The sequence below is a fragment of the Poecile atricapillus genome, unplaced genomic scaffold (genome assembly GCF_030490865.1).
Source record: "Poecile atricapillus isolate bPoeAtr1 unplaced genomic scaffold, bPoeAtr1.hap1 scaffold_148, whole genome shotgun sequence".
Taxonomy (NCBI): Eukaryota; Metazoa; Chordata; class Aves; order Passeriformes; family Paridae; genus Poecile; species Poecile atricapillus.
In genome coordinates this window covers 61,691-83,280 of record NW_026709008.1, presented here as the reverse complement: position 1 = coordinate 83,280, position 21,590 = coordinate 61,691, and the positions used below count along the sequence as shown (strand labels likewise).

At 43.9% G+C, this 21,590-nt stretch overlaps 1 protein-coding gene across 2 annotated transcripts in view; it reads right to left on the bottom strand.

The window, feature by feature from the left end:
• The window catches only part of LOC131574207 (echinoderm microtubule-associated protein-like 6), an 85,193-nt gene that overhangs the window by 8,243 nt on the left and 55,360 nt on the right, over nt 1-21,590 (bottom strand). For both annotated transcript variants that reach the window (XM_058828628.1, XM_058828629.1), the window contains exons 17-31: nt 21,186-21,286; nt 19,803-20,005; nt 18,513-18,624; nt 17,729-17,856; nt 16,881-17,022; nt 15,729-15,881; nt 15,339-15,470; nt 14,423-14,511; nt 13,626-13,802; nt 13,326-13,527; nt 12,998-13,124; nt 3,570-3,648; nt 2,451-2,580; nt 1,798-1,896; nt 87-260 (exon numbers count right to left, since the gene is read on the bottom strand). In XM_058828628.1, coding sequence (XP_058684611.1) covers nt 87-260; nt 1,798-1,896; nt 2,451-2,580; nt 3,570-3,648; nt 12,998-13,124; nt 13,326-13,527; nt 13,626-13,802; nt 14,423-14,511; nt 15,339-15,470; nt 15,729-15,881; nt 16,881-17,022; nt 17,729-17,856; nt 18,513-18,624; nt 19,803-20,005; nt 21,186-21,286 — 2,048 coding nt within the window. The remainder of the gene's footprint in view (nt 1-86; nt 261-1,797; nt 1,897-2,450; nt 2,581-3,569; nt 3,649-12,997; nt 13,125-13,325; nt 13,528-13,625; nt 13,803-14,422; nt 14,512-15,338; nt 15,471-15,728; nt 15,882-16,880; nt 17,023-17,728; nt 17,857-18,512; nt 18,625-19,802; nt 20,006-21,185; nt 21,287-21,590) is intronic.

Genomic DNA, 21,590 nt, shown 5'->3' with positions numbered 1-21,590 from the left:
AAAAGTCCAAAGGCTTGAAAGGCAAAGGCAATCATTGTGCACAGCTCTGTTAGGCTGAAGGAATGTGATTTCCCCCTGGTTTTTACCTTCTTGCCACCTCCAGACGGTGATGGTGTGTTCTGGGTCGACTCCCACCGACACCAGAAGTTTGCCAGTGGCACTAAAGTTGACGTAATTGACCCCTTTGGTGTGGAAGCAGCGCAGCATGGAAAGGGTTTGCTTGCTCATGGCATCCCATATATGAATTGTGGGGGTTGTACCTGCGGGCAGAGAGAGGCAGAAAACCAGAATGAATTCTGGAGAGCTTCAGTGCAAAGCAGGCATTTTTCAAGAACATTTAACCTGGACAGACATTAGTTGGGGGGGTTGGATTTGTTTGAAGATTAGCACTACTGGGAAACAAAGAGAAACCAAAATAGCTGGCAAAACACAGGGAGGGAATCATTGTAGTCCATGAAGTCAGACAAGTTCTAAAAGAACAACGTAACATTCATGAAGAGCCTCATGCAAAAGAAATTGCCTGCAGATGTTTCACTTGTATCCATGGTTCACACAGATACAACGAGGCAACATGGAACTCGTACAGGACTCTGCTAAATTCACAAACAAATCAGCCTTACCTGGGAATTCTGTCATGTCACCTGCATTGTGAGAGCAATGGCAAATGAGGAAGCACCAAGGGAAAACAATAGGTGAAATAAGTCATGTGGCACGTGCTGAAGTGCCAGCATCAGCACCAGAAGGAAAACAAAATTAAAAACTTGGGAATGGATATGGATTAAATCAACAAAACAAAGAAGCAGGAATATTGTTGAACTTTTTTGGGTATATCGGCTTTTATACACAAATATTGCAACAATATTTAGTACTTTTAAGTTTTAAAAATGGTATCTAAAAGAAATGTTAAAGGCATGCAGGTTTTAAAAATTGTTAAATTCAGAAGTGAAGTGAATCTCAAGTTATACCAAGTATCACCCAAACTCAGAAGCACTGATCTCCTGAGGCCTAGCAAAGGAGCCTTTTCCACACCACAGAAATCAGAGTTTTGCACAGCTCTGGCACCCCAGAGCAGGTTTGGGTGCTCCCTCCACATTCCAGCTGCAGTGAGCGTGCTCAGGACAGGCAGCAGAGGTTTGTGTTTGGCACTGTGTTCATCACTACCATTCCCTGCCCCTGTCCTATGGACATTCTCCAGGATTCCATTCTCCTTCTGGAATGGGCTGAGGGGATGTTCTGACCCCGCTCTCCTCCATAAAGTTAATTATTCCAGCATTAGGCTGAGAGGCAGCAGATCCTTCTCAAGGCTTGGGACAACTCATCCTGCATTCCCCATGGAATGTGTGCTCCTGCAGGACTCTGCAGGTAAATAATAAACACAAATACACGTGGTTTCTCAGCTGGCCCCTGGGACGTGCCCTAACCTCTGCTGGGATCTCTCTCTGTTCCTGGCCTTTTCTGTACAGCTCCTGTGTTCCTGCAGAGAAAATGATGCTCAGTGTATTCTCACTGCTAAACAGTGCCTTGAACACAGGAAGGAAAAAAGGAATTCTATAAATCAGATTATTGAGATGATTAGGCAGTTTATCAAAGCTTACCTTCTGAAATATGATTACACTACAATTAACTCTAAAATCCAATCACAATCACAATCAGAAAGGGAATTGAAAGAGTAAGAAAACCCTGGAGCTTGATTACTTCTTCCAAATCAAAGAAGAAGTAAAATTCCCCCACAGAAAAGCCCCAAATAAATCAGTGCCCTGAAAAGAGTGAGGAAGGTTTGCCGTGGGGGTCACGTACCGATCTGGCTGGTGGCCACCACGTTCTTGTACTTGGGGTGCTGGTTCACTGTCAGGCACAGGATGTCATCAGTGTGCTCCAGGTAGAAGCTCTGGCTGCCTACCAACACCCAGAGAGGATTTCAGTCACCACAGGAGCCAGGGGAGGGTCACCACAGGAGCCCAGAGTGTTTGGGCAGCCTGGTACAAACTCTGCTGGGGAGGAGGGGCTGCTCAGGCTGCCCTGCTCTCACCCCCAGGCACCGCTCCCAAACGCTCTGTGCACACAACCATCAGCACACGCCGTGGATACTAAAGCAGTGTCTGGGAAATGATCCATCCAGCCAGGGAATCAGCCCAAGAATCAGCCCACAGCCACCAAAGAAACACCAAAGCTGCCGATGCAAGCCCGGGTTTCCCAGTGAAATCGCAGTGAACTGAGGCAGTGACGGGGGAAGCAGAGGGAAGGACAGGTGGGGCCGTCCTTGTTTCCCAGCCCACAGAGGCTGTCCTAGGAATGGAGTCCCCAAAGGCCACCTACAGTGGGTTTGTGCTACTTATCAGGATGAAAAATATGAGAAAGTCATGGGAATATTAAAAAGTTCAGGCTTTTGGTCAAAACCATTTTCTTTATAAAGCAATTTTATCTCCAAGTAGTGTTTCAAGTGGAATTACCAGTGGAGAGGTTTTGGACAATGCCTGCTGCAGCTGTGTGGAAAATAATGTCAGCACCATCGTTCAGGTAATGGAGGTTGTTGCGACAGTCAAATCCTCTGTACCCAAACACATGGTCTAAAGCCAGCTCCTGGCCCAGGAAAACAAAGAGAACAAGAGTGAAATGAAAGGAAAAACAAGGGGATTTCAGAGTCTGGACCACTCAAGGACAATTTTAAATTACACAAGTACAAATATCTTGTAGAGGCAATAGAATAACAAAACAATTATTAGTTATCCCCACTCTGCTCGTTTATTGAGGCATAACATTATCAGAGGCTATCAACAACTTTTAATTGTTCAGCTAAAGCACTGCACTTATATTATTTTCTTTTTTAATTACTCAGAGGGCATAAATATTCCAGTTCTTTAAATTTCCATTCCAAACAGATACAACTCACAGAACATGTTTGATTTTATTGCTCTTCCCCTCACAGTTTAATATTTATCTTGGCTATCAGATATTTTAAAGAAGCCATCTGCAGAGTTTTCAAAATTCATTCTCATAAATTGCCAAATTTCCACAGACCAAATTCTGACCTTAAAGTCCTTCAAGGAAGTCAGGGCAGGCTATAAGTAACTCTGTAATTAAGACATTAATCAAAGGTGCAATTGCAGCTTACAAGGAGCAGTTGCCAAGGAAATTTCCTGCAGGAACTCAGGATGGTTAATGGATTGCTGTCAGAGCTGCCTTGGAGCCCTGAAGCCAGACTTAATGACCATCCCAAACACAATCACAGCTCACTGGGAACAATCCCAATTAACCACAGACCAAGTGGTGAAATTGTCCACACAGGTCACAGAGTATTCCTTGTTCTGCATGTTATGAGGGACTTCAAACAAGTGGTTTGGGAAGAAGTTCCAAAGTCAATGAGCAAATTCCAGCATTCAAAACCCTGCACAGGATTTTTCCTGGGCCAAAGTGCTGCTTCTGGATGTATTTCCCTTGGGACTGAGCAGGGAGCATGGGAATGCACACACTCTGTGATTGTACCTGCCCTTCACTGAGAGACAAACCAGGGATGGATTTCACCCAGCACATGTTACTTATAAAGAAATTTTATAAATATTAATCCTGACCTCAACCAGTTTCTTTTTTTTGTTGACATTGTTCTTCTGCAGTTTCTCAGGCTGAGGAGCAGCTCTGCTCACGGGTGGCCTGAAAAGAACATTTAAAAAAGGAGACAATCAATATGTTTGAAAGTAAAACACAGTCTTCAAAACCACAGCACATGTGAGCAGCAAATGGACAGTTGCCCCTGTATGATTTTTTTCAGGGTTGTACAATAAACTGATCAAAATCCTGCACTTTAGGAGAGAAAGAGCAGAAACATTGATGTAGACTTTGTGGATGAGTGGCAGAACAAACAAAAGACCCCAAACCACAATGGTTTAAATCCATGGAAAAATCCTTGAATATGAAATGATGGCAAATTGGTGCTTTCAGAAATGATCTGAAGCAATTTCTGCAGCTGGCAGTTGACCTCTGCCTGGCCTTGCTTCTTCTGAGAAACCCCACCCCAAAACCTTGACATGGCTTCAATAAGATCTTCTCAAAGTCATATTAAAGATAAAATGGTTGCATTTAAATGCACAAGTCATTCATCCAAGGGAATTTGGGAGACTGAGGCCAGCAAAGCTTTTTGATACAATTATAGTTGCTAAAAGTAGCTGAAGAGACAAATGCAGAACATGGGTTGAGACAAAATCTGATGTGTGCAAATGGTCTGTAAGGCCAGATAACCTCTGCTGCTGCTGTTGATCCTGCTGGGAAAAGAGGGACAGAGCTAAGGGGAGCACTTGGAAAGCATTCCCAGAGCTTACAATTCCAGTAAAATGTGACCTTGCAATTACATTCCACATGCTGTGAAATTTGTTCCCGTCCCAAGACCGTAACTACCAGTAATTCCCATTTTGCAAAAAATTAATTGGAGAAGAATGAAATCCCTTTTGTGTATAGGGAGCTGCTTCTTCTGGAGCTGGATTTTTCATGGAAGGTATTAAAGGCACGATGGGCAGAGCCCTGTGGGATTGAGCAGCAGGACAACCCGAGCTCTGAGCCAGCAAAGCTGGAGGTCTCCAGCCTAACCCACGTCCCAGGCACACAAGGACCAACAAGCACATCAGCAGGTGAGCCCACGACACGAAGAGAGTGAAAGAATTACCTTGATCCCCTTGGAAGCAGCAAAATAAAGCCAAGCAAGAAACTTAATAGAGTTTAGGAGTCACTTCTGAGCACGAGACTCATGCACAAGCACTTGGAGAGCGCAGCAGTCATTCCTTGGGCACAACACATGCTATCCAAGCATGCCAGCAAGAACTAAAACAGAAACCAAAGAGTGCACAGACCCAGAAACATCGCACCCGGCATCCCTGGGCAGGCTCGGAGCCAAAGATCCTGCAGGATGGAGGGGAAAGGGGAGCTACATCCAAGCTTCCTGCACACTTTGCACTGCAGCAGAATGGGATTCCTTGGCTGGTTTGTTTTCAGGAGCCTGACTGGGCTGGTAGGAAGCTGACAATGTCCCAGGCACCGCTGAGACTGCACACAATGGATGATTGTTCTCTATCCCAGCTCCGCTGCAATTTAGCCCACAATTGCTGTGGAGAGGCCAAGTCACTCCCAGGACAGCCTGTCCTGCCTTGTCCTCAGGGAACAAGTACCTTTATTTCCTCAGAAAGGGTCACTCGAGTCCCCCAGAGTGACCCTGGGTGGAGCAGGACTGAGCAGCGGTGCTGCCACCGACAGGGAAGGGGCAGAGGAAATTATTACAAAACTCTGACAAAATAAATTCATTATTTCATTTCAGCCCAGATTTATGAGGGCCTCTGAACTGGCACTTAGGAAAACAATTGTTTTCTTGTATGCTTTTTTCTGTTTTAGTGTTGTTTCAAACTGGATCATTTCCACATTTCTTTACCTAGGAATATCAAAGTTTATGACAAGAGCAAGCCAAAATACTTCATGAAAGCAAGAGAACACTACCACTGTGACATGCTTGATAGTCACCAGATTGTAAGCATGAGGCTTCATTTGGAGACACACACACACACACAGATACTTTTATAGATACCTAGGCACAGCACACACAAACACAGATGTTGTGTGCATTCATATATACATGGCCATGTATATATACACACGTGTGCATTCACTGCCCCATCACCATCTCAATCAAACAAATGGAAAGCAGCACATCTGAAACATTCTAAGAAATCATTTCACTTTTAACAAGCCTGTGACTACACCTAGTTTGTTTTGCTACAGAAGATGACACTGGCAAGACAAGAAATCTGCCCTGTAGCAAATGACATCCCTGTGGCCTGTTGGACCTGTGCAACCTGCAAGGCACATTCCCAGCAATCCAGGCCTCGGCTGGGCTCCCCAGCAGTACTTACTTTACAATTCCCTGCCTCCAAAGGAAAGCAAGTTAAAACATAACACAAGCATTAACGGTTTCTTTGCAGCAATTGAAAACAAACGTGCTTAGATTACGTTATGGCACGGAGGAGCTCTGGGGAAGATAAGACACAGTCAGATATTAGAGGGTTTCAGTTCTTTGGGTGTTCAGCAGAGAAGATTTCTGTTACTCATGGCAATCTCGAGGATGTTCTCACGTGAGGACACGCAGTTGTCAGTCAGGGATAGAAGTCCAGATCCAAACTGACAAAACCTCAGCACCACCTTCATGCAGAAATGTGAAAGGATGTGAGTGAACTTTCCCTCCAGCCACCAGGGGAGAGAAGCCCAAACCAGGGCTGGGGTGAGCAGGCAGCAGCAGGATGGAGAACAAGAGATGGACACAACAAGAGCTGGGCTGGGGGGAAGAGGGATGGGGTTTTGGAAGAGTGGGGCACCTTGAGAGAGGAAAGAGATGTGATCTTAGAGAACAGAGCCAAACTATGAGGGGAAAAAAGCTAAATCTGTTTAGATGGAAAATAAAGGTCAAAAGAAAAAGCAGAACAAAAACTGTTATGATAAATTCCATGGGAGGGGGATATAACCCACTCCTGTTTCCAGGGCACAGGGCACGATCGCTGTCTGGGGAGAACACAAACATTCTGCTCTGAGGCCAATGGGAACAGCATGGGAACTCCAGAGACAGCCTCACATGGAAGGGACCAAGCAGGTCTGGAGCAGGGACAGATGGACAGAATGTCCTGCAAGCCAGAAGGTGACAGGCAGGGAAAAGCTTCAAGCCCAAAAGGGAGACAGACATGGATTTACATGGCTGCAAACTGGAGAGGGAACACACCTGGATCTTCACAAACACGAGCAGGACTGCTCCAGAGAAGAGAAAGCAAGGTTCAAGGAGAGGTGAGGCTGGTAGGGTTGGGTTGGGCAACAGAACAAAAATCCAAGGCTTAAAAAATACACTGTTCATTTCAGAAAAAATACAAAAGCAGCTTTTAAGAGTGCCCTTCACCAGTGACAGGAGGGGACTCCCAGGTGCCCCCAAACTGCTGCAAAACTCCTTGAGCTTTTTTTTTAATCCCTTCCCAGAGAAGGGATTAAAAGATTTTGTAAATTCTAAACCCTTGGATTTTCCCATCCCAACATACATAGGAGATTTACATACAACTTTTCCTGCTGTTACTTTTGCTTTGTAACTATCTTAAGATAACTTTCTATGTAGGTGTCATAAGACAACAAGAAGAATAAGATTCCACATGAAAATACCCTACTTTCAAATAAAGCAAAGCAAAGCTCAAACAGAACAAGAGAAAGATCAGTGGTAAATTATGTTTTTAAAGGACTGACAAAATGGTTACAATATTTATAACTTCACATGCATGCTGATGCACTCTTTTAAATAAAAAAAAATGTTAAAAAAAGCCCAACAAAATCAAATCCAAAAGTACTGCAGGACATGTGGTGGGGGCAGCTGTTGTCCCAGGCTGTCATGGCAGGTGGTCACTGCATTCCCAGGTCATCCCAGCTCAGTGCCCAGTGCAAGGAGCACTGCAGCAGTGAGTAAGGAGGGCAATCACTGCAGTGAAACCTGCAGGCCTTTGTCCTGAGCAGCCTGGGGAGGTGTTCCCTGAACAGCTCCTGCAGCAGCAGGACCTGCTGCCCCTCACACCTTGGACACTCCTGGACACATTGTCCCTCACACACAGGAGGAAGAGTATTTGCCACTTGTTCTGTTATTCCCTGCACAGCTCCAGCACGTTTTGAGGCTGTGCTGTGTAAATAAAACCACAGAACCAATCCTGTATGGCAGAGCCTCCCTGTGTGTGACAGCACATGGGAAACGTGGCTTTTCCATCATCCCTGCGCTCCCTCCTGCACAGCAGCCCTCAGGAGAGCCGAGTGTTTCCCATCTCCCTCAGCACAGAGAGCACCCAGGTGCAGAGAGAGAAGCGGTGGGAACACGTGGTGACCTTGGCACCCCTCAGTTCCACCCCCCAAGTGTCACACAGACACAGAAGACCTTTGAGGCAGCTCTGTGCTGACCTGTGGAGCAGTGAGATTGACTGAGTTCAGCTGCGTGGCAGGGACTGGCAAATACCAGTCACAATGTGTACAAGCCTTGGGGACAACTGGGATGAAACCAGCAGGCTGTCAAATGCATTTAGGGTGCATTAACTTGACATAACGCTGCTGAGAAAGGGAAAGGGAATATTCCAAAGGATTATTCCCTCATTCTCAGAGAGGGGCTTTCTGCTGGAACAAGCTCAAAGTTCTTTTCTCCAGCCCAAGGATGTGTTTTTCCAGATACATTTTGAGTAGTCCCCACCTACACATAAACACAACACAGATTCACACTCAAAGCTTTCCACTGCACCCACAGACGTGTGTGTGTAAAGGTGCAGGAACCAAGGCTGTAACCATATGTCTAATAATTCACTTTGTGCTGCAAACACTTGTGGGGGCTATTTTGGAAGCTTATATAAATTAGCTCGTGTTGTTGTAAAGAAATGGATAATTTAACGAGTAACATCTGAAGAGAGGAAATACCACTTCTGTAACTTTTCATGTTTATCAGGACATATGATTACACATGAGAAACACCACGATGGAGACCGGGCTCTGAGGTGGGTCACTCATGGAGAGCGAGACAAGCCAGGATGCCGAGAAAACAGAAAACCAGACAAACATGCTAATGCTGCTTTTTGTTTTCTACACATTCCACCTGCCTTGAAGGAGTTCCCATCACCAGGTTCATGTGGAGTCATGCAAATTGAGCTAAAGGAGAGCTGCAGAGGCAGGGGGTGTGTTAGGGGTTAGTAAGAGGCCAAATGCAAACAGGTCTTTGCCTTTGAGATTAGTAACATCAATACACTCGTCAGCAAGCTCGTGTTACTTCTCATCATATCAACTCATCGTGGTTTAAATGGTCCCAGTTCAAAAAGCGGCCCTTTTCCAAACTAGCACAATTCCTGTGACACACAGCAGAGCTTACAATTGTCCTGGATTGTCTGGGACAGTCCCAGCAGTGGCCAGGGGGTCCCGAGGAGCGGGAGCGCCGCGCTGGGAGCTCCCGCCCCGTGAGACTGATCCTGCAGCCCCTCTCGAGGGAACCCCGCTCCTGACCAGGGGGGCAGCCACGGGGACAGGATGGGAGACAAGGGCAGGGGTGGGAGGGAAGACATGGAAAGGGGGAAGAAGAAAAACAACAAGGTTAGGGAGAGGAGAGAGAAACAACAGTCGATTAATGATCTTAACCAAACACACCAATACAACCGCAAGACGCTTTAAATCCGTCCCTCAGCCACAGCTCTCCTGTCACTTTGCCAGCCTAAAACTGCAGCTGGTGATGGGGATGGGAAATGTTGGAACCCCCAAAAATACCAGACTGTGATTTGATTCAAACCTGCAAGTAAAATCTGTCATGCAACTTCTACACTCCTCCAGAGAATTCTCAAGAGAATGATTATTTATTATTATTTGTAGAATCATGATTATTTTAATTATATTCAAGTTAGACAGGAAAAAGAAGTTTCATAAAGGGTTGTAATTTTCTTTTCTCAGGGAAAACTTTATTATTACTCCTAAGTATGTACTCATCATTGTACAGTTCAGCTCCCAACCCTACACTTGCAATCTTCTCAGGAGTCCCATCGCAGTTCCTGAGATCAGACTCCTCCTGAATTGAACAATGAACTGTTATTTCTAGAAGAACAATGTACCTGGAGGTTCTCAGATTTACCACTCTCTATCAGGGAAGCACAGAGTCCTGTGAGCTTATTCCAGCAAGCAGAAAGATTAAACAGATGGACGTGTCTCACAGGTGCCACATGGCCCCTTTGAAGTGTTTGATTGCATAAGAAAATAACTTCAGCAACAGTTCACCCTCTAAACATTACTATTAAAAGTGAAAACCCCAGTGAGCTCCAAGTCATTGCCTCCAACAAGCAGCCCCAACTAGCCCTACTTCTCTTGCTTAAACAAGAAACCTGCTTTTCCTCTTTTCTTCCTTTCTTTAATTTAAACTTACTAAATTATGAGTTTCTTCTCTCTACACCTTCACAATTTTTCCTTTCTCAAAGCCATGATGCAAATCCAGCAAGGGGGACGCTCCAAGACCCTCACTACAAGTTGCAGTGAAGTGGGGCAGCGGTTTCCAGGCCTTGGGACTTGCTCACAGTTTCTGTTCCAGGCAGCTTTGTGCACATGGGCAGTGAGTGGCATTACCAATGCCAGAGCATTCAGTGCACAAAAGCCTTTAAGTGCACAATCACTGGGGTCTTCAGACAGACATATGGCACAATGACAGAGGGAAAGATCTGGAATATTTCCTCCAGAAACATTTCCTCCTCAAAAGCCTACCTGGTTTCCCCACACACTTGCCTGAAAGGGAATGGCACACATCCTCTGGGTTCCCTTTTCAAACCTGGAGGGGCTGGGAGAGCCACTTCAGCTGTGCCTTTGGCAGCAAATCTAAAGCTTTGGGAGCTGCCTTCAATATTCCTTGCTGCCTCTTCACTCAGGCCTGGGCACAGGGATTTCAAGACTCCACATCCTCAAGCCCTGCTGCCCTGGGCCTTAGATTTCCCTGAACATTTAGGATTTCCCTCAGCACAGACAGCTGAGTACTTGCAGAGTTTCCATTTCACCTGGATTGATCAACTGTCACTTTGGACCCGTGGAGGTGCAAAGAACAGTCAAGCCAGGGATTCCAGGAGTTTGTCATGGGCAAACAAACCCTTTTCCAGCTGCTACATTCTTTTGTGTTCTCAGAAAAGATGGAATTTGGCACAGCTACAAAGCTTTCCTCATATTTCATACGTCTTCTGAGAGAAGTCAGCTTCAGCCTGAGGCACTCACAGCTGGGATTGTGCCCATATTGTCCCACTGTCACCAGGAATTACAGACTTGCAGTAGCCAACACATTAATCCTGTCTTACTGCACCCAAACCCCAGCACCTTTCACTGCTGAAGGCCCTACCCAGTCACAACACCCTCAGAAATGCACTTTTGCTGACATTTCACCATCAAGTTGCTGCTTCTGACTATTTTACTATAAATTCTCACTATTTATATTAATCCCTTGAAGAAGGAAAAGTGAATTATCTTTGTTTAACAAGTGACATATGAAAATTACGAGATTTGTTGTCAGATTGATCAAAACAGCAAATTCCAAATACCAAAGGTGTGATTGTACTGAAGTATCTATAATTTAAAAAGGAGATAGAAATGTGTACAAGAGCTGTGACTCAAGCAGAAAAGATGGGAAGGACAGCAACAAGGGATTATTTTTAACCTCGATTAAAATGAAGTACGGAACTGTTGATGGCACAGGCACAGCAAGTAGAAAAAAAAGATAGAATGTTAAGACCTCCTTGCTTTTTCCTCTCCTGAGTCCAGAGCTTGGGGATATAAATGGGATGGGTTATTTCCATGTGCAGCCATTGTGAAGGGGCTGCTCCAGAAGCCAGAGGTGCTGTGTCCCTGTTTCAGGAGGGTCCAGCAGAGCAGGAGCTGTGGGGGCTCTGCAGCAGCTTCCCCAGGGCTTTGTGGCTCTGGCTGGGCACAGCCTGCTCTCCATGAGAGGGCTCCAGAGCCATCCCTCTGCATCCCACAGCTGCCAAGGGAAGCTCCCAGGGACCTGAAGGGGGATTTTCACTCCTGGAAATGGTGCTGAAAAGCTGCACAAGACACTGATGCTCCTGCTGAAATCATCCACAATTCCTGACTACAAGACATTTTAAAGCCCAGCATAATCTGTCAATTAAACTCACTCCACAGCTGCTTTTGCATCATCAAAGCAGAGTAAAACAGCTGGAGGGTACAAGGGTTTCTGGTGTGAAACATCTGTACCACTGCTACTTAATACTCCTCTAACAATTTAGCAATTCACCCAAGATAAGACAATAATTTTACTTTCTTTAACTCAATTTGCAAACATTTATGTTTACCAGATGACACACTATGCCTTTTTGTAGAAAAACGGAGGAACAAATTCTTTATTTGAGGAAAAGAGATATTCTTAAAAGAAAGGGAAAAGAGAAGGTTATTGTCCAACATTTCATTGTAAAAATTGCTGATCCTCCTCCTGCATGGTATTGTTAAAACATTTTTCTTCTTATTGTTCATACCCCACATTTCACACCTAATTCTTCTGTTTTGCACATTTACTGAACAAAAATAATTAATTACTCTCTGTTCAAGATGTTCAGCACTGCATTCTTTGAGAACTTTAAAGACAGAAACTTATTTTTCCAAGGCCTACATGAGATTTGGGAGTATTAACTCCATTTTGTCTTTTGCAATAACAGAGCTACTAAGCTGAAATTCTTTCTGTGGGTTAACCCACAGCAGTCTTCTGTGTCAGTGCCCAGTGCAGGGCAAGAGCAGGGAAACTCCTGAGAAAAGAATCCCCATTTATAAGAAAATATTCTATCAAAATAGCCAGAATGGATTCACAACTAGTCACCAGCTGGATTCACAGGCAGGGATTTACTGCTCCAGATTTTGAGGGGAAATGTAATTTACTGATTATAGATGCTCCTGTTCTGTCCCATCAGATTTTGCCATCCCCTCCTTTAGGTCTGTGTTTCACTGGATTCACCCTCTGTTCTCAGCTCTCACCTCTTTTCTTTGCTCTCTTCTCCAATACTGCTCCCCTCCCAGCTAGTTTTTTTATAGAATATTTCAGCCTAAGGCCAGCCTGTGCCACAGGAAATTCCAGCTTCAACAGTGACAACCCAACACAATCACAAGTGACTGAAAATCTTTTCATAAAAGCACAACCCAAAGCCTTAACCACAAAATATTTACAAGCTTACCACTATCACAAGTGCTCTGCTGCAGACACACACTGGTTAGGAGAGAATATAAATAAATGCTCATGTGCATGGTAGAAGAGAACACAACACTCTCAGATGTGTCATATACGTGTATTTTTCTCCATCACATGAACGTGATGTACTCTGTGAACACCATTTTAAATGTTTCCTGGTGAATTTTAAAATTCCTGTCTTATTTCTAAGGACTAATTTTGGTTGAATGAAAGGAGATGCAAAAGGGCACACCTGGAAACAAAAGCCTTTGTGGGACATACCTCTCTTCCACTGAAACTTCCTTCAGCTGCTGATGGGGTTTTGTGCCCTCCATTTCTCGGATGCTCACTGCATAGATCTTAGTGGTGTAGTCAATTGCTTTTTCTCTTGCAACATCACTATCATAACCTTAGAAAAATAAAACACAGAATAAAACAAACTACCCTTGTTTCATAGTGGGAGAGTGGAGAACGAGAAGATCCACACCAATGAAAGGAAGGAAACAAATCCTCTCCTTACACTAAAAGTTAGCACAGCAAAGCTCCAAGTTAAAGGCCTGTGTGAATCTCTGATACAGGCGAGGAAGACTGAATTAAATCCTCTTTTTACCTCCATCTTCTTCTGCATCTGTGTCTGACTCTTCACTGTCCACCAGCTTGCTCTCCTGGATGCCCAGGAACTCCCTAGTCCAGATCATGAGTGCGGTGTCGGCGCCGCCGACGGTGAGGAGCACGGAGTCGTTGTGCAGCCACTGCACATTGGTCACCTGGGCACTGTGCCCCACGTACTTCTTGAACTTGGCATGCTGGCCCTGCAGCACAGAGAAACCCTCAGCTGGCAGTCTGGCACCCCAGCAGCAGCACCTTCCCTCTCTGCCTTTCCAGTCACTGAAATAAGCCCTTTTCTTACCTTCACTGGGTAGGAGAAGAGCTTCACAAAGCCAAAATCATCTCCCGTGGCCAAGAGGCTTCTGTCCTTTGTGAGACTGGCCGCGTTGACAACGGTGACATCGCTGTGCATGGGCCAGATTCCCTCACAGGTGGGACCAAGCACACATGTCCAGGTGTCCCATTCAATCTTCTCTATCTGCAAGCAGAATTCCCCCAGGGGAAGCTTTCTTACTTTAAACATACCAAATATTCACTAGCTTTGTGTGTATACTTGTCTGTGTTTGAACTTTTTATTTTAATATTTTTAGTTCTTAAGAAACTGCGCTGCTCCAGCTTGCTAATATCAACCATGTGTCTTCATCAAAAGGCTTAACACTTTAAACATTCCCATTTTTCCAAGGGAGGGCGTGATTTGGATACAAATCTCCCTGAAGATTTCTGAGCTGCTAAACACTGGCAATTTTGCAGCAGAATTACATGTCACAAGTAATCAGCTTCATGAAAGGCCAGGTCCTGCTGTTTGAAGGTGGTTTATAGCCTTTATGAAACTGGTTACACAGAAAACAGGTGACTTTGAGAAGGGGACTATGGCAAATGGCTGCTAATAGATAAATAACAATAAATTCAGAGATACAAGCAGAAACCTGCACATTCTACGATTTACAAATGCTAGGAAAGACACTGTGGAATTACTAAATCATTCTAATTCTAACCATTGTAAATATAGCACTATTAAAGGAAAAAAATACACCATTTGAAGACAATTCTTAAAATTAATTTTCCCAGTAAAAATAATCCAGCACACATAATTCATACCTCAGCAATTCTTATGATATGTCTTTTCCCCCTCGGTGCTTCAAAAAACAGTTGCTCTTTGGCACCAGAATTGACTTGCAATAACTTTCCTGGATACAAAAGGAGAGTTTGTTATGAATCTTATTAATTATTATGACTGTTAAGAACATTCTTTTGATCAAGCGAAGAGATTTCTGGGGGTTAATTAAGAAATTATCCTCTAGAGAGTTATTCATAGCCAAAGTAACACAGATGCTTAAAATCGCTCCTGTAAGGGTCCCATACTCTGATTCAATGCATAAGTAATATTGTAAATGCCATCCAGTAGCCATAAGAAGCTGTTGTTGCACAGCAAATCAGTTTCTGCTGATAGGGAATATTTTGCTTGTGTTTCATCATCACACTAATGGAAGTCAAAAATAAATGCATGTGCTGTTAGTTTTCCTAATAATTTTACAAGGCAGCTTTGCCAAAAGTGGTCCCTTTGCCAGCTCCTGCACTGCCCCAGTGGCAGAGCCAGCTCCTCTCTGAGCTGCCCTGGGATGGGAAGTTTGCTGTGCCCATGGAGATGCTGCTGCCACTGGCTCACATCACATTTTGGGGTGGCACACAGCAGGGGCAGGGCTCGGGCACACAGCTGACCCCACACACATCACATCTGCTCTGGGAAGGCTCAGTGGCATGAGCTCATTATGGATCCTGCTGGACTTAATTAGTTGGGACCATCATGCTCCAGCTTCTCACAGGGATTTCCATGCAGAGCTCAGCAAGGAAAGGAAACTGGATGCCAACAAATGTAATTGTACTGGATCCATACAGTGCCCCATGGGGAAAAAGCATTTGCATCAGTGGCTGATGTCAGTAACTGGAGGGGAACAGCTTCCTGATATTCCATTCTAGGAGCATTTCCAGTCTGTATCTCTGGCCAGCACTTTACCTCTGGAGTCCCAGTCGATGTGGGTGATGTAGCTCGAGGCACCTTTGCAAATGCCAACTCTTTTGCTGGTAAGGACATTGTAAATATCTACAAAGTTATCGTGGGAAGCCACAGCCAGGTACTTTCCTGATTCTGTAAGGAGGAGACACCGAGGTTATTGAAGGGTAAATCTTCTAACTGATCCTGGTGTGATCTGCACCACTCCAGTGAAGTCACCAGGCAGGGGAGTGCCTGTTAGAGTGCAGCACACAGCCACACGGAATTGTAAAGTATTTAATGCATGGAGCACACACAAAGCCAAGTCATCCTTTGGAACACTCAACCTTGTCTAGACCAGAGAAACAAACTGCAAGATAAACACTCCTCTTCCAATTTATCATCTGGTTGTACCTCGTGAAAACTTTATATCCGAGATCATCTCCTTCCTGTGGTGGAAGGAGACCATGTCCTCCACGGTGTCGGCATTGACCACCAGAAAGCTGCCGTCGTTCAGCCCCACCGCCAGCGCCTTCCCGTCCGGAGAAAAGGCACAGCAGCGCCCGCCTGCGGATGCACGTGGAAATGAGGCTGTCAAAGCCGAAAAGCTGGGGCTGAAAGGTTTTTACATCAAGTATGTAGTTTTAAAACACATTTGTTATCTCTTGAAACAGATATATCACAGAGGCCTATGATGGATGCTTTGTTACAGGGTGCTCTGGAGCTGACAACTATCGTTTAATGCCTTTTGAAACAGGTTTATGTGCAAATACCACCTTCTAAACACACCAATAACAAAAATAAAACAAAAAAAGCCGCCCAAAACACATACAGAAAGGAAATCCTGATGGAAAATTCAAAGACTCATTAAGGACAGTGTAATTCTGCCTCAGCATTACTCCTGACCATACTCTCCTACAGCTATCCTCATCCCTCCCCAGGTTCACCTCTCCAAAACATTTAACTCTGTTTTCCTCCAGCCAGTTAAGGGTTCCCGTGCTCCAGATCTGTCACTGAAAAAGAACATTTCAAAATTTCCTGAGGGATATCAATGAGTTAATAAAATGAGAGTAATTTTGAGAAGGCAGCATTTCAACGTGGCTTATCTAATTTTGTATAGGAGTGGGCAGGAAAAGTGTTAATTTTAGAGAAGCTGGTAACAGGTAAAACTCAAATTGACAGCAAAAGATGATTGTGTTCAACATGCAGGAAATTGTACTTTTGTCTTTATAAGGAAATTGTTTTATGTCAGCAACTTACTGGCCTTAAGTATTCCTAGGCAGGAAAGTGGTTCTGAGGTCAACTCATTCCCCTTGAAATTGGGGGAAAAGAGACTGAAGTTCATTTTATTATTATTCATTACAATAGATTACAATTCTTTTTCTTCCTTCCCTTTGCACTGACTTGACACATGCCAAAGACAATTTATTTCCCGTGCTCCCAATTTCTTAATGTCTGTGTCCTTTGCCTACCCAATTAAGGGCTGAGATGTGCCCTGCAAGCAGAGAGGGAGCTGTGCCAGGGGATTGATCCACGGTTCCCAGGGCCTGGCCAAGGCAGGGTTACCTTTTTTGAGCTTCCTCACTGCCAGCATGCGGTGCTGTGATGAGAGCTCCCAGATGCGCAGGGTTTTGTCATCGCTCACGGTGGCGCAGACGGGCAGGAGAGGATGAGCTGCCAAGCCCCACACTTCTCCTTCCATATGGCCCTGGAGGAAAGCATTCCATACAGGAGGAAATAATGCATGTGGGGCTGTGTGATGTTCTGAGCTTGCCCTGCCTTGTTTTGTAAGTCTCAGGCAGCAAAGCTTTCACCGTCTCCTCTTTCCAAAGCTCTCCACGTTCCAAAAGACCTGAATGTCTGCTCTGTCTGCCCTGACAAATGCCTAAATGCCCTTCCATTGTCCCCTCTGCTATTGCTGGCTGTAATTCCTCTTCTTCCAATATCCTCCTTTCCAAACTTGAGATGAATAGGGAACAGTTACTCCCAAATAGGCTTTAGCCTAAAACCCTAATATTGGCTAATCCTCAAAGTTTATGTCCTATTTTAGATCCTTGTTTGCCCAACATACACATAATACTTTGTTTTAATCTTGCCTCAGATTCTCAGTTTTCCAACTTGTTAATCACTCTTCCTGCTTTTTTCCAGCTTTCCTTCAGTTTGCATCCAGTTTGTTAGCGCTGCATATCAAGGTTAAATAATTTCTTACTGCTCTCAATCTGCATTAGTGAATGAGTTCAATGTTTTATAAAACACAACCTCACACATTTTGGATAGCAAAGGCAGTCATGCAGGCAAGACAAATTTGAAGGATTACTTCATGTGATCAAAATTTACTGAAAAAAGAATACCAAAGAAACAGCGTTTTTGTAAAAATACAGAAAATAGTTTGCTATGGGAGATCCACACAGTACCTGAACAAGCAGAGTCATAGGCCCACTTTTATCAATTTCAAGTATTTCTCCATTTTTAGTTCCTACCAGGATGTGCCCATGTCCCAGGCTGATGGCTCGGATGGAAGGGTTGTCTTCTAAAAGTAAACCTGAAGATATATATATATATATATTAAAATTTCATATCACTTGCAGTTTATATATAAATAAAATCTGTTCAAAATCATGCACATGGGGTAAAATTGTCTGACCAAACTGCCAGTTAATCCATGGATTCCTTGCTAATTTAGAGAGGGGTGTTTGTCTGTAGCAAATATAAAGACTGATATTTTACTGCTTTAACAGTGTCAGGGTCTAAGGGGCTCAGGAGTTCCAGCACCTCAGAATTTCTGTGATTACATGTGAACATCCTTTTCCAGACTCCCACAATGAGGACTGGGGAATTTAACAGGTCCCTGCTCTCACCACAGGGAATGTGGCCAGCCAAGGAAACTGGGTTGATTTTGGAACTGCCAAACTCAAGGCTGGGCACATTTCTCCTTAAAATCATTTCACCAATGAAAACAAAGCTCGATGTCATGAAATAGAGAAGGGAACAGCAGAACAAATTCTAAATGACAAGGAACACAAGAAACACATCTTACATGGACCAAACCAGAACACTGCAGCACCAAGTGCTGTGTTGCTGCTCCCTTTGGTTGCTGGCAAGATTTGACACCCAGTCCTACCCAGTCCTACTCTTTCACTACCATTGTAGCACCCTCCATGTACACAGTCCTTATTGAAGCACACTGAAAACCAATACCTTTAGAACTAGCAGAGAGTGCTGCTCTTTTAATAGCATATGTCTTCAGACATCTCTCAAACATATCATCCCAGAGGGCCACAATTCCATCTTTTCCACCCGTCACAAAGCCCTGCACAGTCACAGTAGGAGAACACACACAGATGTCAGCACTCAGGGGGAGATTCAAAAGGACATGTCCAAAGGCACAATAAAGCCTCCCCTGCTTTTTATTCATGTGTCAAACTAAAAATATTGGAGTCTGTACCTATGAAGGAAAAATTCAAGTGGACAAGATTTTAGAGTTGTTTTTTCTAGGGTTATAAAGATTTGCAAGCACATGGAGCACACACTGTTGTAAACAGGAATGCTGGGCCAGGACATTTGCCTGCATGTGGAAATAAGAGATGGAAAAAAGTGTTTTACCCTTAGAAGAGGCAGTAGTTGGCAATAACAGCTTCTTAAGCCATTCCAGATTCAATTGACTTAACAGATGCTTCAACCCAAGTTCTAATAATGCATCAGGGACCAATTCTCTCATTAATTCCCTGGGCAGATTATCTGGGCCAAGTGAATGCAAAAGAGCATAAATAACTAACCAACAAAAATCTAAGTGAAGAAGGATGTTCAGTGCCAAGATCAAACAGAAAAATTGATGGGAAAGCTGGGAACAATCAATTAGGCCAGAAAGGATTGAGCCACAGGGATCTTAATCGACCTTGATATATAAAAATGTTAATAGCTAACATTCTTCTCATCCTTTACTTCTACAGTTGAAGCCATAACCTCAGAAGGGATAGTCCATTATCAACATTATCTTCACATTGCCAGGGGCAAAACTTTGTCCTAAGCTCATTTATATGATGCAAATATTTTGCCTAATTTCTTTTGTAGATGTATTGATGCAACCGAAAGAGAATTATTTTGATATCTGGAATAGTTAACTCAAAATCTTTGGATATCTAAAGTCTAAGACACAGTAATAATATTATTAAAATATCATGTTTCATATTTTGGAAACTGGTAATGCACAAATATTTTTGGGATCAGGTTGAAGAGGTAAGGAATGTTACCCATGACTCTCCTGTGGTTTACACAAACATGAAAACAACACTCCTGAGCAGAGTGAGAAGTAAACTCTGGATTTTTAGAGGTCAGAAAGCTGTTTGTCAGGTACCAGCATGTGGAACAGGGGTGCTTACAAATCCAGTTCTATCAAATAACAGAACTCATTCCCTTTGGCTTTGTTTAATTACAAACACCTCTAAAATCAATTAAAGCAACAAAAAATCAAAGTGAAGCGCTAGAGACCTTGTCCAGTGCATGCATGGCAAACACAGGTCCATCATGGGCCTTCACTGTCCTCAGCAGCAGGGTCTCCTTCCAGATGTAGATGTCACCAGTGGCAGCCCCAGAGAACACCAGCTCCTCCACGCGCCCGTACGAGACGCTCATCATGGTCTCCAGCTTCCCCACGCTCCCAAACGTGCCCCGTTTGGAGGTGAAGCCTCCCCCTGCAACAGCAGCACAAGGCTCGCTCTGGTTGGGCTCGTAGTCACAGGGCTGGAAAGGACAAATGTCTGAGCCCAAGGTCTCCTGTGGCTGCCCAAAACTCCAGAATCGGCGCACAAGGGAAAAGCACAAAGAAAGTGAAGGCAGCGGTGACAGCCTCAGGTTCTCAGACTGTCTTTCCAAGCAAGAGAGAAATCTGGTGAGGAATTGTGCAAAAACAGCTGCTGCAGTGGCTGGCAGGGTGGGTTTTGCCCACAGCAGCTTCTGCCATGCTGCTTCTCTGTAGAGGTGAGCACAGCTAGAAGATTTAGTTGTTCTCTGGCACTCCGAGCATTTGGCAGAGCTTGGCAGAATAAATGTCCAGGTTTGCTCCTCCTCTGGCTGTCAGAGAACAAAACCACCCCAGCCTTGCCATGGGTCAGAAAGCAGAAGCAGCCAGAAGGCCCAGGAACAAATGCTTAGACAAAAATCCACATAAATTACAAATTATCATCTGCAGTGGTGGCCCTGTGTCAAGGGAACCCACCCTGTGTGGGTTCCACAGCTCACACCACACTGAGTCCCCACTCCATTGAGCAAATCTGAATTAAAAATGCACCATTTTTATTGCAAAGAGACTATTCTGGGAGTAAGATGATGCTTAATGCACATTCCCATCATGGAATTTGGCAAACAGCAATGCAAGTCTATGTAATCACTGCAAAAATAACCTAAAGATGAAAAAAAAAAAAAGCAGAAAAAAATATTTTTAATCTTAGAGCACCTCAATTACTTGAACCCTTAAAGTATGGTATGAAGTGCAGGAAGCTCTTAAAATTACCTAATTTTGAGTTGTTCTGAGTACTTGTGCCATGTGTACACAACTAAAAAGTCATGAAGAGTAAAAAATCCAGTCCTGAATAAAAAATATCCTCAATCAGAACCTGATTTTTTGGGAGCCAAGGATGCTTGCTCAGGAGAATTCCTTAGTAATATGACTAGAATTTAAACACAATTAACTGGAAATTCTTTCCAAGGAGGAAGGAATATTGCGACATTTGCTGACTCAGAGGTGGGTTTTCACCCCTTTAATATTTTGGTAACTGGAAAAAACAAATTCTTAAACTGAGAACATGGTGTTCCTGCATAAAAAATATTCACAAATCCTCATGTTAATCAAATATAAAATATTCAATACAATACCTGTTTGCTGCCAAAATTTGATGTGTTTCATCCCAACCGTGACCAGTCTGTCCACATGATGTGGATTACACTTCACTACAAATATTTTATCTTTATGGCCCCTGCAATAAAGGTAGACATTTTAAAAGCTTGGCAAGGGATGACTTAACATTTCCAACTAATTAAATCATTGATATAAATAATTTCTCCATCTAACAAAAAGTAGAGAGCTATATTTCTAATCAGCAAGGGTTCAGCTCTGGGAGTTTGCCCCACTGAGCTGGCAGGAGGAATTTGAGCATACACCATGTGAGGAGTACAGAAATGTAGGGAATAAAAACCCTCTCCCACTGAATTTCAGCTCATTTAAGTCATAACAAAGGAGCAGGCAACAAAGGTTAAGGCAATTAAAAGAAGACATAAAGG